This window comes from Pristis pectinata, chromosome 26 (genome assembly GCF_009764475.1).
Source record: "Pristis pectinata isolate sPriPec2 chromosome 26, sPriPec2.1.pri, whole genome shotgun sequence".
In the NCBI taxonomy this organism is placed as follows: Eukaryota; Metazoa; Chordata; class Chondrichthyes; order Rhinopristiformes; family Pristidae; genus Pristis; species Pristis pectinata.
Genome location: NC_067430.1, coordinates 29,756,434 through 29,775,748, shown reverse-complemented (window position 1 = coordinate 29,775,748; position 19,315 = coordinate 29,756,434). Strand labels below are relative to the sequence as shown.

The window sequence follows — 19,315 nt, the reverse complement described above, 5'->3', positions numbered from 1 at the left end:
TCAAGAGTAAAAGATGATTGATCTGACAGTCAGTATGGAGAGAGGTGATGAATTTCCCTGAGCTCCAATGAATATTCTACGATGTGTCTCTTGGGCTTCAGACGACAATTAAACTAACTGGATAGTAATTTGGCTGAGCTGAACCTGTAGCATTGGTTCAATACAAGTCAGTGTTCCAGCCTGGAAACTCTGTGATAAACTCAAGGTCGAATCTGTAATGTATCAAAGAGTCAAAATTATTTTTTGTGAAGTGAAATTTTTGGCAATCCAATAATTGTGGCAACTCTCAGTTTTTCACAAAGTTGACTGTTCTGGCTTGGGAATGAACGCAACTAATATCTTTAACAAAAAAAATCAATTCATTACCTATAGCTGGTGCCAAGGTACTATGCCTACAAGTTCAGCTCCAGTTACAAAATGTGCTTAATGTTGGTGACAGCATATTGAACTCTGCCCCCTAAATTCATGCCTTTGACTTTGGTAGTGAGGTACAATACCCACACACTTACTAATGGAGTGAATTTCTAGGTTCTTAAGGTCATACAGCACAGAAACTGGCCCTTCAGTGCAACTCGTACTTGCCAAGCAAGTTGCCCATCTAAGGTAGTCCCATTTGACCACGTTTGGCCCATATCCTTCTAAGCCTTTCCTATCCCTGTACCTGTCCAAGTGTCTTTTAAATGTTATTATTATACCTGCCTTAACCACTTCCTCTGGCAGCTCATTCCATAGCACATCTCCCTCTGTGTGAAATAGTTGCCCCTTGGGTCCCTTTTAAATATTTCCCCTCTCACCTTAAACCTATGCCCTTTAGTTTTTGATTCCTCAACCCTGGGGAAAAGACTGCGCGCATTCACCCTATCTATGCCCCTCATGATTTTATACACCTCTATAAGCTCATCCCTCAGTCTCCTACACTTCAAGGAATGAAGTCCAAACCTGCCCAACCCTGTAACTCAGGCCCTCGAGTCCCGGCAACATCCTCATAAATCTTCTTTGCACTCTTTACAGCTTAATTACATCTTTCCTATAACAGGGTAATCAAAACTGTACGCAATACTCCAGGTGTGGCCTCACCAACGTCCTGTACAACCGCAACATACATTATCAGACATTAGAAGGATGCCTCCAGTATTTGGTTCCCTTTCCCTGGGATAAAGACCGTGTGCTGTTCTTTTGGCAGTGAAGGAGGCAAAAGACAGAGAGGTCACAGTTGGATTAGGAGGGAGAAAGACAGTGATATCTGTACTTTGCTTGTGGTATGGGGATCATGTTGCTGCTTTGCAGGAACCTCCATTCAGTCCACAAGGGAGACCCTGACCTTCCATTTGCCTGTCACTTCCATTCTCTGTCCCACACCCAGTCTAGCCTCTCCGTCTTTGGCCTCCACACACTGTCCCAAAGAACGTAAGCTTGAGGAGCAGACCCTCATCTCCTGATGGGAAAGGATCTCATCTCCTGACCTGGCCCCCTCATCTTTCCTTTAACAGGGTAATCAGAACTGTACACAATACCCCAGGTGTGGCCTCACTGATGCCTTGCACAACTGCAACATACATTATCAGACATCAGAAGGATTAATGCAACTAGTTCATGAACAGTTGAGAAAGACCAAGTCTCCCTTGTGGACTGAATGGAGGTTTCTATCATTTCCAATTTCCTCAAACTGCTACATTATTACTTATATTGAATAAAATGCACCAGTACAAAAAACTTTGCGGTTGAGTGTTCTACAGAGAAAGATCATAGAAACAGAGATGGTGCCCCACAGAGCCTATCAAGTAAAACCTGCTGTCCTGATCTGCAGGCACCTAAGGAGGTATTAAGGCTGAAGAATTAAAATTTATTCAAAGAGAGAGGTTTTAAATGTTTTGAAGGATGAGAGAGATGTTGTGGTGGAGAGGGTGAAGGAGACCACAAGAACACCAGGATATTTCGAATAGGAGCAAGAGTACATGATGCAGCCCCTTAAGTTTGCTGCTCCATTCAGTCTGCAGTCTCTTGTGTCTCCAGAGTGGGTGAATATGTCTCCGCTCTTGAACTTCATTCTGAGCAAAGAGGCAGCCAGTCCACTTATGACAAGGGTAACGAAAATCAGGCACGGTGTAAAAATAGCTGGTGATTGGCTGCTTAGACTGAGACCCTTTCATTTTGTCTTACGGCTTTGGCAGAGAAACGTTAAAGGCCTGTGGTCCATGCATGTGGACATTCACCTGCATGCGGAGAGCTGATCTCACAAGCCCTCTGCACTCTCAGCAGGTGGTGTATCACTTGGTTACTACCCCTCAGAATGCCTCGAAAAAATTCAGCAAAGACTAAGCTGCTTGGAGCTGGGCCACCTATGAAACCTGTCAAGGATTTTAACAGTTTTTAAATAGTTCTGACATTTAGGAACTTTTAAAAGAAAGAAAATAAAAGAACTAATCTTTTAAAATTATTTTTAAAAGACTAAATTAGAAAAAAAGTAGAAATGCAGTTATAATTACAAATATTAAGTAAAATAGAATAACTTTTAAAAGTTAAAGCTTTCCCTAGCTCCTGATCGGTAAACCTTGAATGCCAGTGTATCTGATTCTAGGCTGCTGTAAGATTGAGGAGGCAGTTCCCAGCACAATGCTGAAGAATCCCAGTGAGTCAGGGCTCTGCTGTTGAACTCTGCGACACAGGACTGGGTGGCACAGTGGTGCAGCTAGTAGAGACACTGCCTCACAGCGCCAGAGTCCCAGGTTCGATCCTGACCTCGGGCGCTGTCTGCGTGGAGTTTGCACGTTCTCCCTATGACCACATGGGGCTCTCCTGGGTGCTCCGGTTTCCTCCTGCATCCCAAAGGTGTGTGGGTTGGTAGGTCAATTGGCCTATGTAAATTGCCCCTAGTGTGTGGTTGAGGGGTAGGATCTGGGGGAGGGGAGAGTTGATGGGAATGTGGGGAGAATAAAAAATTTGGATTAATGTAGGATCAGTGTAAATGGGTGGTTGAAGGTCAGCATGGACTTGGTGGACCGAAGGGCCTGTTTCCATGCTGTACCTCTCTGTGTCTCTATGATTCCACTTGGACAGATTAGGGAAAGATTGGTTACAGGGAAAGATTGAACAGGTTAGGACTTTATTTCTTGGAGCGTAGAAGAATGAGGGGAGATTTGATAGAGGCTTACAAAATTATGAGGGGTACAGACAGAGTTAATGCGAGTAGTCTCTTTCCAGCTAGATTAGGAGAGATAAGTATGAGAGGACATGGCTTTAGGGTGAAAGGGGAAAGGTTTAGGGGGAATATTAGGGGGAACTTCTTCACTCAAAGAGTGGTGGGAGTGTGGAACGGGCTGCCATCTGACGTGGTAAATGTGGGCTCCCTCTTAAGTTTTGAGAATAAATTGGATAGATACATGGATGGGAGCGGTCTGGAGGGTTATGGACTGGGTGCGGGTCAATGGGACCAACGGAATAAATTTCAGCACAGACTAGAAGGGCCGAATGGCCTTTTTTCTGTGCTGTAGTGTTCTATGGCTCTATGGAGTCCAGTGACAGAGCATAGTGATAGATGTGATATTACATCTTTCAGTCAGTAAATCTCAGATTCCTGTATTCAACACTGAGGGTGCAGAAGTTTGAGATCAACTGAAGTTCCAAAATCTGAAAGCCAGCATTTTCAACTGGAATTTCCAGCCAGCAAGCTCTCCTCCACTGACATCACTTGAAGAGACTAATGAGGAAATATTTTGGATCAGAAACCAAGACAGTGAGAGGGACCTCAAAGAATCCATCATCAAAACTCCCAGGGGTGGATTCCCTCCAGTGCAATGGCTTCTCATGCATTGGTCTACACAAGTAGAGCAGCTTGAGATAGGAGCAGCACACAAGATACAGGAGGAACTCAGCGCATTAGACAGCATCTGTGGAGGGAAACGGACAGCCGATGTTTCAGGTTGTGACACTTCTTCTGGACTGAGATAAGAGTTAGCTTTCTACAGATACCATTCTCTGCTTTGTCACATTTAAGAGTAATGTTGGGGGCTCTGTTCTATCTCACAATAAACAATCATAAGAAGAAGAACATAATAAGACAAAGGAACAGGAGGATGCCTCACTCTGTTATTTGAGTTGCAGACAATACAGAGATAGGTGGAGGGACAGGTAGTGTTGCAGTCTGCAGAAGGACTTGGACAGGTTGGGAGAATGGGCAAAGTGGCAGATAGAATACAGCGTAGGGCAGTGTGGGGGTATGCACTTTGGTAGGAAGAGTAAAGGCGTAGACTATTTTCTAAATGAGGGGAGAATTCAGAAATCAGAGGTGCAAAGGGACTTGGGAGTCCCAGTGCAGGTTGAGTCAGTAGTAAGGAAGGCAAATGCAATGTCGGCACTCATTTCGAGAGGACTAGAATATAAAAGCAAGGATATACTGCTGAGGCTTTATAAAGCATTGGTCAAACTGCATTTGGAATATTGTGAGCTATTTTGGGCCTCGTATCTAAGGAAAGGTTTGCTAGTTCTGGAGAGGGTCCAGAGGAGGTTCACAAGAATTATCTCGGGAATGAAACGTTGAACGTATGAGGAGTGTTTGATGCCTCTGGGCCTGTACTCGATGGAGCTCAGAAGGATGAGGGGGATCTCATTGAAACCTATCGGATACCGAAAGGCCTGGATAGAGTGGAGGTGGAGAGGACGTTTCCACAAATAGGAGAGTCTAGGATCCAAGTAAAAGGATGTCCCTTTAAAAATGAGATGAGCAGGAATTTCTTCAGCCAGCGGGTGGTGAAACTGTGGAATTTCTGCCACAGAGGGCTGTAGAGGCCAAGTCATTGGGTATATTTAAGGCAGAGATTGATAGGTTCTTGATCGGTAAGAAGTTAAGGGTCACAGGGAGAAGGCAGAAGAATGAGGTTGAGAAATAAAAATCAGCCATGATTGAATGGCAGTGCAGACTAGATGGGCCAAATGGCCTAATTCTGCTCTTATCTCAGTCTTATGGATAACCTCAGTACCACTTTCCTGTACCAATCCCATACCTGATGATTCCCTTAATATCTAAAGCTCCAGCAACTTCTGCCTTGACTATACTCAGTAACTGAGCCTCCACGGCCTCTTGGGTAGAGAATACTGAGGATTTATTACCTCTGGATGAAGATATTTCTTCTGATCTCAGCCCTAAGTGGCTGACCCATTAGCTTGAGACTGCAACTCGGGATCTAGATTGGAAAAACATCATCCCTGTATCTCCCCTGTCTAACCCCATATGAAAATGTATATGTTTCAATGAGGTCACCTCTCATTCTTCTAAACTCAAGAGACTACACATCCAGTCTGCCTAATCCCACCTCACATGTCAAATCTAGCACCCCAGGAGTCAATCTGGTGAACACGCCCTCCATCACACTTCCTTGGAGAAAGGGGGCATGACCTGTACGTAATATTCCAGCTTCAATCCCATTTATGTGTCTGCAATAAAGGCCAACATACTTCTGTCTTCGTAACTGCTTGCACATTAACATTCAGTGACTTGTGTAAAAGGACAAACAAGAGCTTTTGTTCACCAACACCTTTCAATCACTCACCATTTAAAAAATACACCGTCTTTCCAACAAAGTAGACGCAGTCACATTTTTCCACATTATGTTCCATCTACCCATTTATTTAACCTCTCTGCATCCTCCTCAAAACTCACACTGCCATCCAGCTTTCTATTACCAGTAAACTTGGTTATATTATTCCTGATCCTCTCATTCAAATCATTGATGTAGATAGTGAACAGCTGGATCCCTGTGGCTTCCCATGTATTACAGCCTCCCAAACCAAAAATTCCTACTCTCTGCTTTCTGTCAATTAATGAGCCCTCTGTATATGGCAGCCACAAGAGACGGCGGATGCTGGAATCTGGAGCCACAAACAATCCGCTTGAGGAACTCAGTGGGTCGAGCAGCATCTGTGGGAGGAAAGGAATTGATGATGTTTTGGGTTTCGACAACAATTCCTTTCTTCCCACAGATGATGCTTGACCCACTGAGTTCCTCCAGCAGATTGTTTGTTGCTCAATGTATGGCATTATCCCCAACACCATGTGGCCGTGTTTAACAGCCTCTTGTGTAGCACTTATGAAAGGCTTTCCAAAAGTTCAAATGCACAAAAGCAACTACTTTACCCTTTTCTTTTGTGGAAATTACAATCTTGAAAAAATCCCTGATACATTTGTCAACATGATTTCCCCTTCTTAAATCCACGATCACTCTATCCAATCCTCTTGTTATTTTTCATGTGCCCTGCTAGCATTACTTTAATGAAAACAGAAAACAGTGGAAAGACTCAACAGGTCCGGCAGCATCGGTGGAGGGAGAAACAGAGTTATCTTTTCAGGTCGAGGAAAGAGAGAAAACAAGCTGGTTTTATGTTGATGCAACAAATTCTGCAGATGCTGGAATCTGGAGCAATACACAAAAAGTGCTGGAGGAACTCAGCAGGTCAGGCAGCACCCATGGAGGGAAATGAACAGTCGACGTTTCAGGTCGAGACCCTTCATCAGGACTGGAAAGGAAGAGGGCAGAAGCCAGAATAAGAAGGTGGGGGGAGGGGGAGGAGCACACGCAGGCGGGGGAGAGGTGAGTTCAGGTGAGAGGGGGAAAGTAAGTGGGTGGGGGAGGGGGAGAAGACGTAATAAACTGAGAGGTGATAGATAGAAGAGGCCAAGGGCTGAAGAAGGAATCCAGTAGGGGAGGGCAGTGGACCATGGAATAAAGGATGGGGGAGGGGAGGAGAGGAGAGGAGATGGGCAGGTCGTCAAGGCGGGGGAAGGGAGGTACAGGAATAAGGGAAGACAAAGGAGTGGTGGGGGGGCAAAAGATAAAGAAGGGGAGGGGTTACCGGGAGTTGGAGAAATCGATGTTGAGGCCGTCAGGTTGGAGCCTCCCAAGGCAGAATATGAGGTGTTGTTCCTCCAACCTGCATCTGGCCTCAACGTGGCAGTAGAGGAGGCCGTGTTACGTTGCAGGGAAAGTGAGGGAGTGATAGACAGGACGAAGGGAAGATCTCTGATAAGGTGAGACCAGGATTGCCATGGGGATAAGTTGTAGAGATCATCCAGTGGATGGATTATAGGCAGCAATTAGAAAGAGAGAAAAGGAACAAAAGATATGAAATGAGGACAGTTACAAGGTAAGATTACGAAGGAAAATAAAATGTTCCAAAATGCAGGATTGTCGGACATGCCCAGCAGGTTAGGCTCTGCTGATGGAGAGAGAGAGAAACGAAGCCAATATCACACATGAATGACTTACAGCGGAGCTGGCTAGTTCTGACAGGGACAAAGAAAGTGAATTACCTGAGGTTGCAGAATTTGATACGTAATCTGGATGGCTGCAATGTCCCCAGACAGAAGATAAGGTTCTGTTCCTCAAGCTCACATCAGCCTCATTACATTAATATAAGAGACCACAGACAAATAGGCCAGAGTGGGATTTTGATGGGGAATTAAAGCAGCAGGCAACAGAGAAGCTCTGAGTTGCTCCTGCAATCGGAACACAGGTGTCCCACAAAGCTGTCACCTGTAGAGCAGACCACACCGTGGGCACTGAATGCTGTTCACTAGATGAAAAGAGGTGAAAGAAAACTGTTGCTTCACTTGAGAGAACTGTGTGGCACTTGGAGTATGGTTCCGGTTGCCGGGTTAGAGGAAGGATGAGATTTAGCTGGCGAGGGTGCAGAAAAGATCCATGGAAGCGGAGCGTAGATGGGGTAGATAGTCATGGTCTTTTTTCCAGGGTGGGGGAATCTAAAACTAAAGGGCATAGGTTTAAGATGAGAGGGGAAAGATTCAAAGGGGATCTGAAGGGGAACTTTTTCACACAGAGGGTGGTGGGTATATGGACCGAGCTGTCTGAGGAAGTTGAAGAGGCAGGTACATTAACAATATTTAAAAGGTACTTGGACAGGTACATGGATAGGAAAGGTATAGAGGGATATGGGCCAAATGCAGGCAAATGGGATTAGTATAGATATCTTGGTCGGCATGAACAAGTTGGGTCGAAGGACCTGTTTCAATGCTGTATAACTCTATGGATCTATAAGATGTAAAAGTATAGGTGTTGCATCTCTTGCAGTTGTAAGGGAAAGTTCCATAAGAAGGGGAGTGGTTGGTGTGGATGCAAAAGGGGAGCAGGGAGTTGCAAAGGGAATGATCCCTTTGAAATATTGAAAGGGGAGGGGAAGATGTGTTTGGTCGTGGAGCCTTGTTGAAGCTAGCAGAAATTGCAAAGGTAGTTCAACCAATCTCCAGCAGCTTTAGATTGGGATGTGAGCACTGCTGCCAAGACAAGTGTTTATTTCCCACCTCTCTTTGCCCTTGAGAAGGTGGTAGTGAGCTGTCACCTTGAACGACTGCAGTCTTTCTGGTGAAGGTGCTCTCACAATGCTGTTGGGGAGGGTGTTCCAGGATTTAGACCCAGTGACGGTGAAGGACCGGTGATATATTTCCAAATCAGGATGATGTGTACCTTGGGGAGTAGGGGGTGTGGAGATGGTGGCCTTCCCCTGCACCTATTGCCTGGTCCTTCTTGTTGGGGAAGGTCACGGATTTTGGAGGTACTGTATAACCTTCCCTTCAACATCCTTGTGCCATCAAAATTGTTAATAGCTTTATATTCTGGATTTAACTAAGCACTTGAATTCAAATTCACCAACTACTGTGCTGAGAATTGAATTCCACCCTTGAATTAATATTTAATTAGTTGTACAATAACTTAACCACTATATTACCATACCCCGATTCATTAACATGTAAAATATTATCATGTGAAATTTTGTCAGGTTGTTAAGTGTCTTTTTTGGTTTTAAGGTAGTGTATTTTGCCTTTGGAGCTCTTTAAATATTTAATTACCTTCTGGTCTTATTTGGTGATGAATTACTCCCGTAAGTACCAATGAGGCAAAAGTCCAACATTATTCACAAGTAACCTTATTTCACCTGTACAATTTTCACTCTTTGTCCTTGATTTTTTTTTGTCTAATATCATGACAGATCTCAGGAAGAGATGATTGGTGTCAGCCCTATGATGAAACTGCTTAGTTATTGCAGGATGGTATTCTGCACAGGTTCATTGAAGTGTTCGTGTGCCCAGCTATGGGAAGCTTAATGTTACTGTATGTGCAGAAAGAGAGGTAGCTGGTAAATCATTGCCCAGTATAATCATCGATGGATTCACATGTTGTTAGCTTGGTTTTGTGTAACATAATAATATCCAAATGCTGGGATGTTGTTGAGGAAAACAATGAGTGTGGAAACGAAAGCTGCAGGAGCGCTACCTCAGGACCAGAGAGTCAATGCAGCAGTTTCCCTGAACACGGAGATTAATGTTATGCAGTTGGTTTTTGCAGTCAGATATTGATCCATTAAGCCTTGTCCGTTAAGACAGAAGTTGAAATGCTTCTGCACTGATCTACTGGTTGAATCAGAATTACACTGGAATAAAAAAAAGCACCGTTATACAGCCAGCAGTCATGTGTGCATGAACAGGTTACCTCACTGCTCCCTGATCTATCTGAGGGAGAGTGAAGCTGCAGGAGGTACAAAATCCCAGCCTATCTGGCTGAAATGGGTCAATTTCTAAACTGCTAATCACAAAAAATTACACCTCCACATATATACACACCCACACATTCTCCAATTCATATGCTTCATTAAATTTTATTGAACCATAATATAAATCTAATCTGCTGCATCCCTGAAATCTAATGTCATTATAACACACTCCCACATAACCACACGTATTGCACTTTATGGTGAGATGTGCCTTAAACTGTTATGAGCAATATGCTAATGACAGTTCAGGACACGCCCCAACTGGTAATAAGTAATCACCAGCTGAACAACAATAGCTTCCGAACAAAGTTTAAGAACACCAAGGAATAGTTTAGAGGCCTAGATTGTTGCATTCTCTCTCTGACATTGCATTACTAACCCTTTAACAGTGCAGCACTCCCTCATTACTGCCCCTCCAACAATGGAGTTATCCTCAGCATTGTCCCGGCAGTAGTGCAGCAGTCCCACAGTACTCCTCCTCCAGCAGTGCAGCCCTCCCTTGGTATTAGCCTTCTGAAAGCACAGTGCCTACTGAGCACCACCCTTCAAACAGTGTAGCTTTCCCACACCACTGCTCCTCTGACACTGCTGTACTCTTTCAGTAATGACCTTCTGACTGTGCAGGATTATCTCTAGACAAGAGGTTCTTCGCCAGCATCTTGAAGATTACATATGTGGTTGTGATAAATCTGGTAATTTTTTGCCATTTTCCCTCTTTAAGTGAAAGAGTTTAATATTGCTCCCAGTGTTTAAGCTTCCATGCCAATATCTGGCTCCTTGAGAAAGTTCAGCAAACTCCCAATAAGCTTCACCTTTCAGCCATCTTTATTATGGTATCCGTATCAATATTAGCTTTCCAAATCTTGCAGTGAGTGTGGAGTTAAAGGTGGACAAATGCAGCCTAGCAATGTGCCTTACACCAGCTTCAGGCAAGGACCTTTGACAGCCCTATCCTATCAAGTACACGATCCATGGCATCTTTACATGATACAACTGACCTTACTTGCAAAAATGCACACACAGACCTTTGTTCCTATCTGCTTCCCAGACCCTAGGGAACTGGATGGGGTTAGGGTGGTCCCTTTTCGCCAAAGTCAATGTTAGCCTCAGACCTTCTGGGTCAGGACCAGAAACCTGAGCTGCTCACGGACAACCAATGCCTAGGTGGGTGCTGCGAACCAAATTGAAGTCACTTCATTCTGTTGGCTTGTGTGCATCATATATATTGGAAAACTCACAGCAAATTTTCAAAAGTGTGTATCTCTAGTGCAAACAATCCGATTGTATTTACCAAACCGCTATGCAAAATAATTGTATGTTTAAGCCAAGTGTTCACTGGCCAATGTCAGCCTGAAACAGTTGGTGTGCTCCACCTAGTGTCAGAAAAATTTAGCTACGCACCTTAAGTGAGCCAATAACTTGGGGCAAGGTTGACATTAAATCACTTTTCTGTTGCTGACTGCAAGGGAATGGAAAGACGTTCTGAAGCTGCAGAACCCAGTCTGTTCTAAGAAGAATGAAACCGTCTGAAGTGCCATTGGGGCAGTTTATATTCTTAGATAGTAATGGAATTAAAGGGTATGGGGATAGTGCAGGAAAATAGAGGATCAGTCGTGATCTTAATGAACAGCAGAGCAGATATGAGGGGCTGAATGGCCTCCCCTTCTTTCTATTTCATATTTTCTTATGTCTGTGGTGTGAACACCAGAACAAACATAGAGCATAGGACATAGAACAGTACAGCACAGGAACAGGTCTTTCGGCCCACCATGTCTGTGCTGAACCTGATGCCAAATTAAACTAATTCCCTTCTGCCTGCACACGATCCATCTCCCTCCATTCCCTGCATATTCATGTGTCTGTCCAACAGCCTCTTAAACTCCACTGTCGTATCTGCCTCCACCAACACCCCTGGCAGTGCGTTCCAGGCACCCATCACCCTCTGTGTAAAAAACTTACCCCACACATAACCTTTATACTTTCCCCTCTCACCTTAAATGCATGTCTTCTGGTACGTGACATTTCTACCCTGGGGAAAAACTTCTGACAGTCTACCCAATCTATGCCTTTCATAATTTTATAAACTTCTGTCAGGTCTCTCTTCAGCCTCTGCCGCTCCAGAGAAAACAACCCAAGTTTGACCAACCTCTCCTTATAGTTCATACCCTCTAATCCAGGCAGCATCCTGGTGAACCTCTTCTGCACCCTCTCTAAAGCCTCCACATCCTGATCCAGCATCAACTGTAGACAGGAATTCAAAGTTTTACTTTATCTGTTTAATGTAAGATACCAGACTGGCTGTCCCTGCTGATTGCCACACTGACTGTGTTTGTACCCTCAAAGAATCTTCAATGCATTTACCCTCAAAATCAGAATGAGATTTATTATTACCGACTTAAATAACGTGAACTTTGTTGTTTTGCAGCAGCAGTGCAGTGCAAAGACATAAAATTACTATAAATTACAAAAATAAATGAATAGTGTACAAAAAGGAATAATAAGGTAGCATTCATGGGTTGATGAACCATTCAGAAACCTGAGAATTACTCTGAGTGAACTGCAGAGAATAAGTTGTTGTAAGTAGTTGTACAAAGTTATTGGAATCCTGTTTCTAACTGACCCCAGATTCAGCCGTTGATGAAATAAAACTTCAGTGTATTTTCCTATTTAAAGAAAAATTTTAATTCTAAAGAGATATTGTTTGACAGAAACGTATGTTCTAGACGTGATGATACACCAAGGATCAGTCTGTCCACTCAGATTCAGATAACAGATCCCATTGTAATGTTCAAAGAAGTTTTTCAAAGGTTCATCCCTCAGATATTATCACTAAGTTATAGGATATTGTTCCTTATCACATTTCTATTTGTGGGAATTTGCTTTGCACAAATTGGCTGATACGTTTCCTACGTTACAACTGCGACTACACTTTCATTGACCGTGAAGTGCTGAGGTAGTGAAAGGTGTTATAGAAATGCAACACTTACTTTAAATCTTTATCTGCCAGTAAATCCAAAGAACAGAATGCCTCGCCTCAAGAGTGGTTTGTTGGTGTCCAGCCACACGCAAAGCCGGAGAGATAAACTATAGATGCAATAATGAACACATTCCAAAGCCAGCTGTATACATCTTATAATAATATTAATTTCACTGAGATAAAACTCACCTTCAATTTAAAATGTTAACACGTTTTTCTATGTAAACAGTGGGAGATTTAGAGCAGAACAGAGAACTTTTTCACCCAGAGGGTGGTTGGAATCGAGAATGCGCTGCCTGAGGAGGTGGCAGAGGCAGAGACTCTCACAGCTTCTAAGAAGTTTCTAAATGAGAACATAGACAGTACAGAACAGGACAGGCCTTTCGGCCCACAATGTGCTGTACTAATTAAACTAATGACTCCTTATTAATCCCTCTTCCCCACACACTTACCATATTCCTCTATTCTCTGCATATCCATGTGCCTATCTAAGAGTCTCTTAAACACTCCTATGCTATCTGCCTCCACCAGCACCCCTGGCAGTGCATTCCAGGAACCCACCACTCTCTGTGTAAAAAACTTACCTTGCACATCTCCTTTGAACTTACCCCCTCTCACCTTAAACATGTGCCCTCTAGTACGAGACATTTCAATCCTGGGAAAAAGATACTGGCTGTCTACTCTATCTATGCCTCACATAAACTTCTATCAAATCTCCCCTCAGCCTCCACTGCTCAAGAGGAAACAGCCCCAGCTTGTCCAACCTCTCATAGCACATGTCGTCCAAACCGGGCTGCATCCTGGTAAATCTCATCTGCGCCCTCTCCAAAGCCTCCACACCCTTCCTGTAATGAGGCGACCTTCCTATAACGAGCCCTTGAATGACTGAGGCAGTGAAGGCTATGGGTCAACTGCTGGAAAATGGCATTGGTATTATTGGATACTTGATGATCAGTAAGCACATGGTGGGCCAAAGGGCTTGGTTCTGTGCAAGTGCAAGTAGAAGAAGATAGTCCAAAACTACTTCATTGGATCTAAAGAACTTTAGACTTCCTGAAGTCATGAAAGGCGACTTATAAAGAATGGCTCAAGAGTGGTTGGAGCAGTAACAACCTTATGATAGAGAGGAGAAGAAGAGCAGAAGACTAGAAAGAAATAAAATTATTTGTAGATACTAGATGCCAGTCTTGCGTCCAACCCATGCTCCTTGTGAACGTCACTTCTGGACGGGCTGAGGTTACAGCTTCACTCCACGGTAGTGTAGCAGTTAGCGTAACACTGTTACAGCGCCAGCGACCCGGGTTCAATTCTGGCCGCTGTCTGTAAGGAGTTTGTACGTTCTCCCCGTGTCTGCGTGGGTTTCCTCCGGGTGCTCTGGTCTCCTCCCACATTCCAAAGACGTATGGGTTAGGAAGTTGTGGGCATGCTATGTTGGCACCGGAAGCGTGGCGACACTTGCGGACTGCCCCCAGAACATTCAACACAAAGATATATTTCACTGTATGTTTCGATGTACATGTGACTAATAAAGAAATCTTATCTTATCTTCTTGGATTGGTTTATAACTGAAGAATGTTTCCCTAAGCAAATTTCTGCTGAAAATTTAGGTTCCATTATAGTATTGTCTCCTCTTGATTCATTGGGTGTAATTTATCAACATTCAGTAATTCCTGGTGAATTAAAAAGATCGCCCAAGGTTATAGTCCTATTCAGAACATTGTGATAGTATTAGATTTTGTACATTCTGCACAGTCTGTACATCAACTTGTAGCACCAGATCAATGAAAGGACTTAATAATGATTCTGACCCTGTATTGAACTTATCTGTATGTCAATGCCTAACTGTTCTTGAAGATACTCAGAACATCTTCAGTGAAAATGGCTTTAAAAGAAACAAAAATCCTTCAATCTTAAGATCAATATGAAAGGTATTCAACACAACTTGCAGGAATTAGTTCATTTAATTAGTGAACTTGGAAACTTTACCTTAGATGATCTAATAGCTTCTGCCCACATCACTGAATGATTTACGAAGGAACAAAGGAATTGGAGGAGACAATTCAGTTCCTCAGGCCCACTATAGCATGCAAAGAGATCAAGGCTGAATCTGTATACCTGCATATGTTCCATACTCCTTAATACCCCTGGCTGCCAAATATATATCAATCTCAGATTTCACACTAATAACTGAGCTGGCATCAACTGCAGTTTGTGAAAGAGAGTTCCTAATTTCCATTGCCCACTTCAAGTTGATCAAGTGTTTCCTAGCTCCATCCTGAAAAGCTTGGCACTAATTCTTAGACTCTGTTCATGGTGCCAGACTCCCAGGCCAGTGTAGATCACTTCTCTTTCACCACCCTAGCAGTTGTCCTTAACACCTTGACAACCTCAATCATACCTCCAATTAAACTTAGAGTTTCTAAGGAATGCATTCTGGTTTATGAAATCAGTCCTCAGAATGTAATCCTTGTTTTAATTCTGGTAAATCTGCAATGTACTCCCTCCGAAGCCAGTATGTCCTTCCCAAGGCCTGATGCCCAGGGACACAAGCATCTCTATATCCTCCCATAGATGGAGACGCAAACATCTCTATATCCTACCTTAGGTGGGGACACAAACATCTCTATATCCTCCCATAGATGGAGACGCAAACATCTCTATATCCTACCTTAGGTGGGGACACAAACATCTCTATATCCTATCTTAGGTGGGGACACAAACATCTCTATATCCTCCCATAGATGGAGATGCAAACATCTCTATATCCTACCTTAGGTGGGGACACAAACATCTCTATATCCTACCTTAGGTGGGGACACAAACATCTCTATATCCTACCTTAGGTGGGGACACAAACATCTCTATATCCTCCCATAGATGGGGACACAAACATCTCTATATCCTACCTTAGGTGGGGACACAAACATCTCTATATCCTACCTTAGGTGGCAACCCAAGCTTGGATTTGGGGCTTTCCACTCTCTCATCAATAGATATTATAAATATCGTAAACTGTTGAGCCCCGGACAATTTTCTGCAGAGCTGCACTAGCTGCAACTCCCAATTTAGACCCTCTCTTCCTGGTTCTTGCTGCCTCACCACTGATCCCCTGGAGAAGGTGTGAACAGAGGAAATGGACAGAGGGAGAAGAAGTGATGTTAGAACTGTGAGCTACCAAATAGTTGTTTTTCTTTCTCCCTCCTCCAGCCTCATTCCTCTCCCTCTGCTAACGTCCCCTGCAAATTTCATCTCATTGCTTTTGGTGAGTCTCGGTGAAACATGCTTCAGCCATGTTCACGCAGCCTGGATATCATGCTTGACACTGGAAACATCACCAATACAGCCCTGACAAAGGCCTCGATCAAATACAATAAGGTAAGCTGGGTTTCCTCGGTTTACAGAAGAATATTTGTGAATATTTGAGAATTTTTTACTGGCCTAGTTTAGTTTACCTCTGAAAACATTTTCAAAACTTTTATTAAGTTGTACAATTTCAATACTTATTTCAGACTAGCACTGCAAAGATGTCAGTGCACGCTGATATCGCAGATAATATTGGATACATTCTCATCTCTGTATGAAGAGCGCTATCGGTACACCACTGCTTGGTGTACGTATTAGTAGTCTATATGATTAGCATAGAAGTTCAATTATTGTTTTCTTTGTGAACACAACCATTTATAAATCAAATCATGTTAGCAACAATACACTAACATTCTTTTTGTAATGAGGTTCTGTAATATAAACTAACTCCACAGTGCCTGCAGTGATGGTAGCTTCCCAATGATGCCCAGGTCCCAAGCCAGACATGCTTTAAAAATGGTGCTGATGCCTTTGTGGTCAGCGAGACCCACCTGACAAGAAAGCTGAGTTCTGACCACTGTTGTCCCATTGTCGAGTTCCCACTGTTGTCCATTAAAGGACATTCCCCAATGTTACAGCCCATACACAGATGGAGTCTTAAGCCTGCATGTGAACTGCAGCATTTCAGTGCTCTGAATGTGGCTGTGGTTGGCGTCACTGTTCCAGAATCTATTTCACAACACCTATGTACTGGTGCTGGAGGCTGGACTGATGGGCAGGAAGGGGAGTTGATTTGGAGCCACATGTTGGGGTGAACATCAATGGAGTTATTACAGCAAGTAATTCACAAAGCTAACATAATGGTTGATAGGATGGTCAAAAAGGCATACGGCATGCTTGCCTTTATTAGTTGGGCATTGAGTTCAAGAGTCAGGAAGTTATGTTGCAGCTTTATAAACTCTGATTAGGCTGCTTCTGGAGTATTGATTTCAAATCTGGTCACCCCATTATAGGAAGGATGTGGAGGCTTTGGAGAGGGTGCAGAAGAGGTTTACCAGGATGCTGCCTGGATTAGAGGGTATGAGCTATAAGGAGAGGTTGGACAAACTTGGGTTGTTTTCTCTGGAGCAGATGAGGCTGAGGGACCTGATAGAGGTTTATAAAATAATGAGAGGCATAGATAAACAGCTGGTATCTTTTTTCCATGGTTGAAATGTCTAATACCAGAGGACATGCATTTAAGGTGAGACGGAGTAAGTTCAAAGGAGATGTGTGGGGCAAGATTTTTACATAGAGAGTGGTGGGTGCCTGGAATGTGCTGCCAGGGGTGGTGGTGGAGGTAGATATGATAGAGGCGTTTAAGAGGCTCTTAGATAGGGACATGGACTGGAGATATAGACTGGAGGGATATGGACATTGTGTAGGCAGAAGGGATTAGTTTAGTTAGGTGTTTAATAAGTTTGACGCAGCATCATAGGTGAAGGTCCTGTTCCTGTGCTGTACTGTTCTATGTTCTACAAAACATGCAACATGGACAACAACTAAACCTCAGCAGTTTACCAATGGAGTAATTCAGTCATAGGAAGTCCGTGTGAGGGAAGGGCTGCTTGGGGCTGCTGATGACATAAGCTTATGGTTTAAGAGAAGGCAGAAGATACTTTTCACTCAGAGCAGAAAGGCCACATTATTTCATTATATGTCAGAATGCCAGGGTAACATACTTCAAAGGCATAAGTTCCACACCAATTTTAATGAAGGCTTGGCTGTAAGGTATTCTAATGTTGATGACATGATGGGCCTGTTTCTGTGCTGTACGCTGCTGTGGCTCTGTGACTATAACAATTAACTAATGAATATCTCAGGGCCTTACTCAGAATGGACAAACCATCTTCTGCTCCATCGGATCCGTATTCAGACTGAGAGTGACCAAGGCCCCCAGAGTAACCTCTGTGTCTCCTGCTTCCTGAGTGTGACCGTCTGTAATTGTTCGGCTTTGATCCAACAGCTGCTGAAAGATTTAAAACAAAATTGGTCAAAAGTTGTGTCAAACAATAGTGTTTCAAAGCACGGCTGTTTAGACCATCTGTTATCCTTTCTACACCACAGCTGGTTCAAAACATCTTCACTTCCAACTGGAAAGGATACTTGTGTCTATGGAAACTGAACATTACAGCTGCAGAACACTCTAATCACTACAGTTTAGCAACATTATGACCGCTTTGATCACTGTGCACTAAAATGGACCATTTTTTTTTTGTTCTAATTGTGTTCCGGGGTTGGGACGGTAGTGTGGCAGTTAGCGTAATGCTATTACAGCGCCAGCAACCTGGGTTCAGTTCCAACCACTGACTATAAGGAGTTTGTATGTTCTCCCCGTGTCTGTGTAGGTTTCCCCCGGGTGCTCCGGTTTCCTCCCACATCCCAAAGACGTACAGGTTAGGAAGTTGTGGGCATGCTATGTTGGCGCCGGAAGCGTGGTGACACTTGCGGACTGCCCCCAGAACACTCTATGCAAAAGATGTATTTCACTGTGTGTTTCGCTGTACATGTGACCAATAAAGATATCTTCTTTCTTATAAAAATTGCATGTAAGCTATGTTTAATTTATATTTTTCTTGTGAATGCTGCTTATACGATGCAATGTGCCTGTGACACTGCTGCAAGTAAGTTTTTCATTACACCTCTGCACACATGGACTTGTGTGTGTGACAATAAACTCGACTTTGTCTTTGAATGTTAATAAAGCCTGCAAACATTCTGGAATCTGCAAGAGTATTTGTAGCTATGGGTTATCACTCAACCAAAGATAAACAGAAATGATCCAAAAGGGCCAGTTCCTACATTGATTCATTCCAGTTCTGACTACGTCCTATCCACTGCTCTCTTTCTGCTCTTTTTCACCACTACCTGCACATGGTTTCCTGTTGTATGTTCTATCATTGTCCCACATACTGACAGAGGACATTATAGAGCAAATCCCCAGATCTAGGTACGAGAGAGGCAACCAAAATGGGACAGAGTGGAAGCAGTGTTGATACGTCTGGATAGAACACATTCTGTAAGCACCTCAGTCTGATCTCAATCAACAGTAAAGTGATGGTGAATGTCACTGACAGTAGAAAGAAGCTCCACTTAGTACGTAACCTCCTCCCTAATGTTCATTATGGGATTTGCCAGACCTCACTACCACCTTAGTCTAAACATAGATGAAAAATCTGAAATGACTGCCATTGATATCAAGATAACTTTTGACCCAGTAAGACATTTAGTTTCCCTGGTAAAACTTAAATCATTAACTGTAGTTAATGAGATTCATGAAGCAAACTGTCCAATGGTTGGAGAAGTACTCTGAGTGGTTAAGCTAAGATTCTGTTAACTTTGGATCGTAACAACCCCCAAGCTTCAAAAGACTGTAGGAGGGAGGTAGACGAGAGGGACCCCTCCGTCGATCTGGGAAAGAAGTTGTTGCTCAAGAAG

General features: G+C 43.4%; 1 protein-coding gene across 1 annotated transcript in view; it reads right to left on the bottom strand.

Annotated features, from left to right (window-relative positions):
* Nucleotides 1-19,315, bottom strand: part of vwa5b1 (von Willebrand factor A domain containing 5B1) — a 128,199-nt gene that overhangs the window by 15,109 nt on the left and 93,775 nt on the right. Inside the window, exon 18 of the mRNA XM_052039010.1 lies at nt 17,709-17,843. Within this exon, the coding sequence (XP_051894970.1) occupies nt 17,709-17,843 (135 nt within the window). The remainder of the gene's footprint in view (nt 1-17,708; nt 17,844-19,315) is intronic.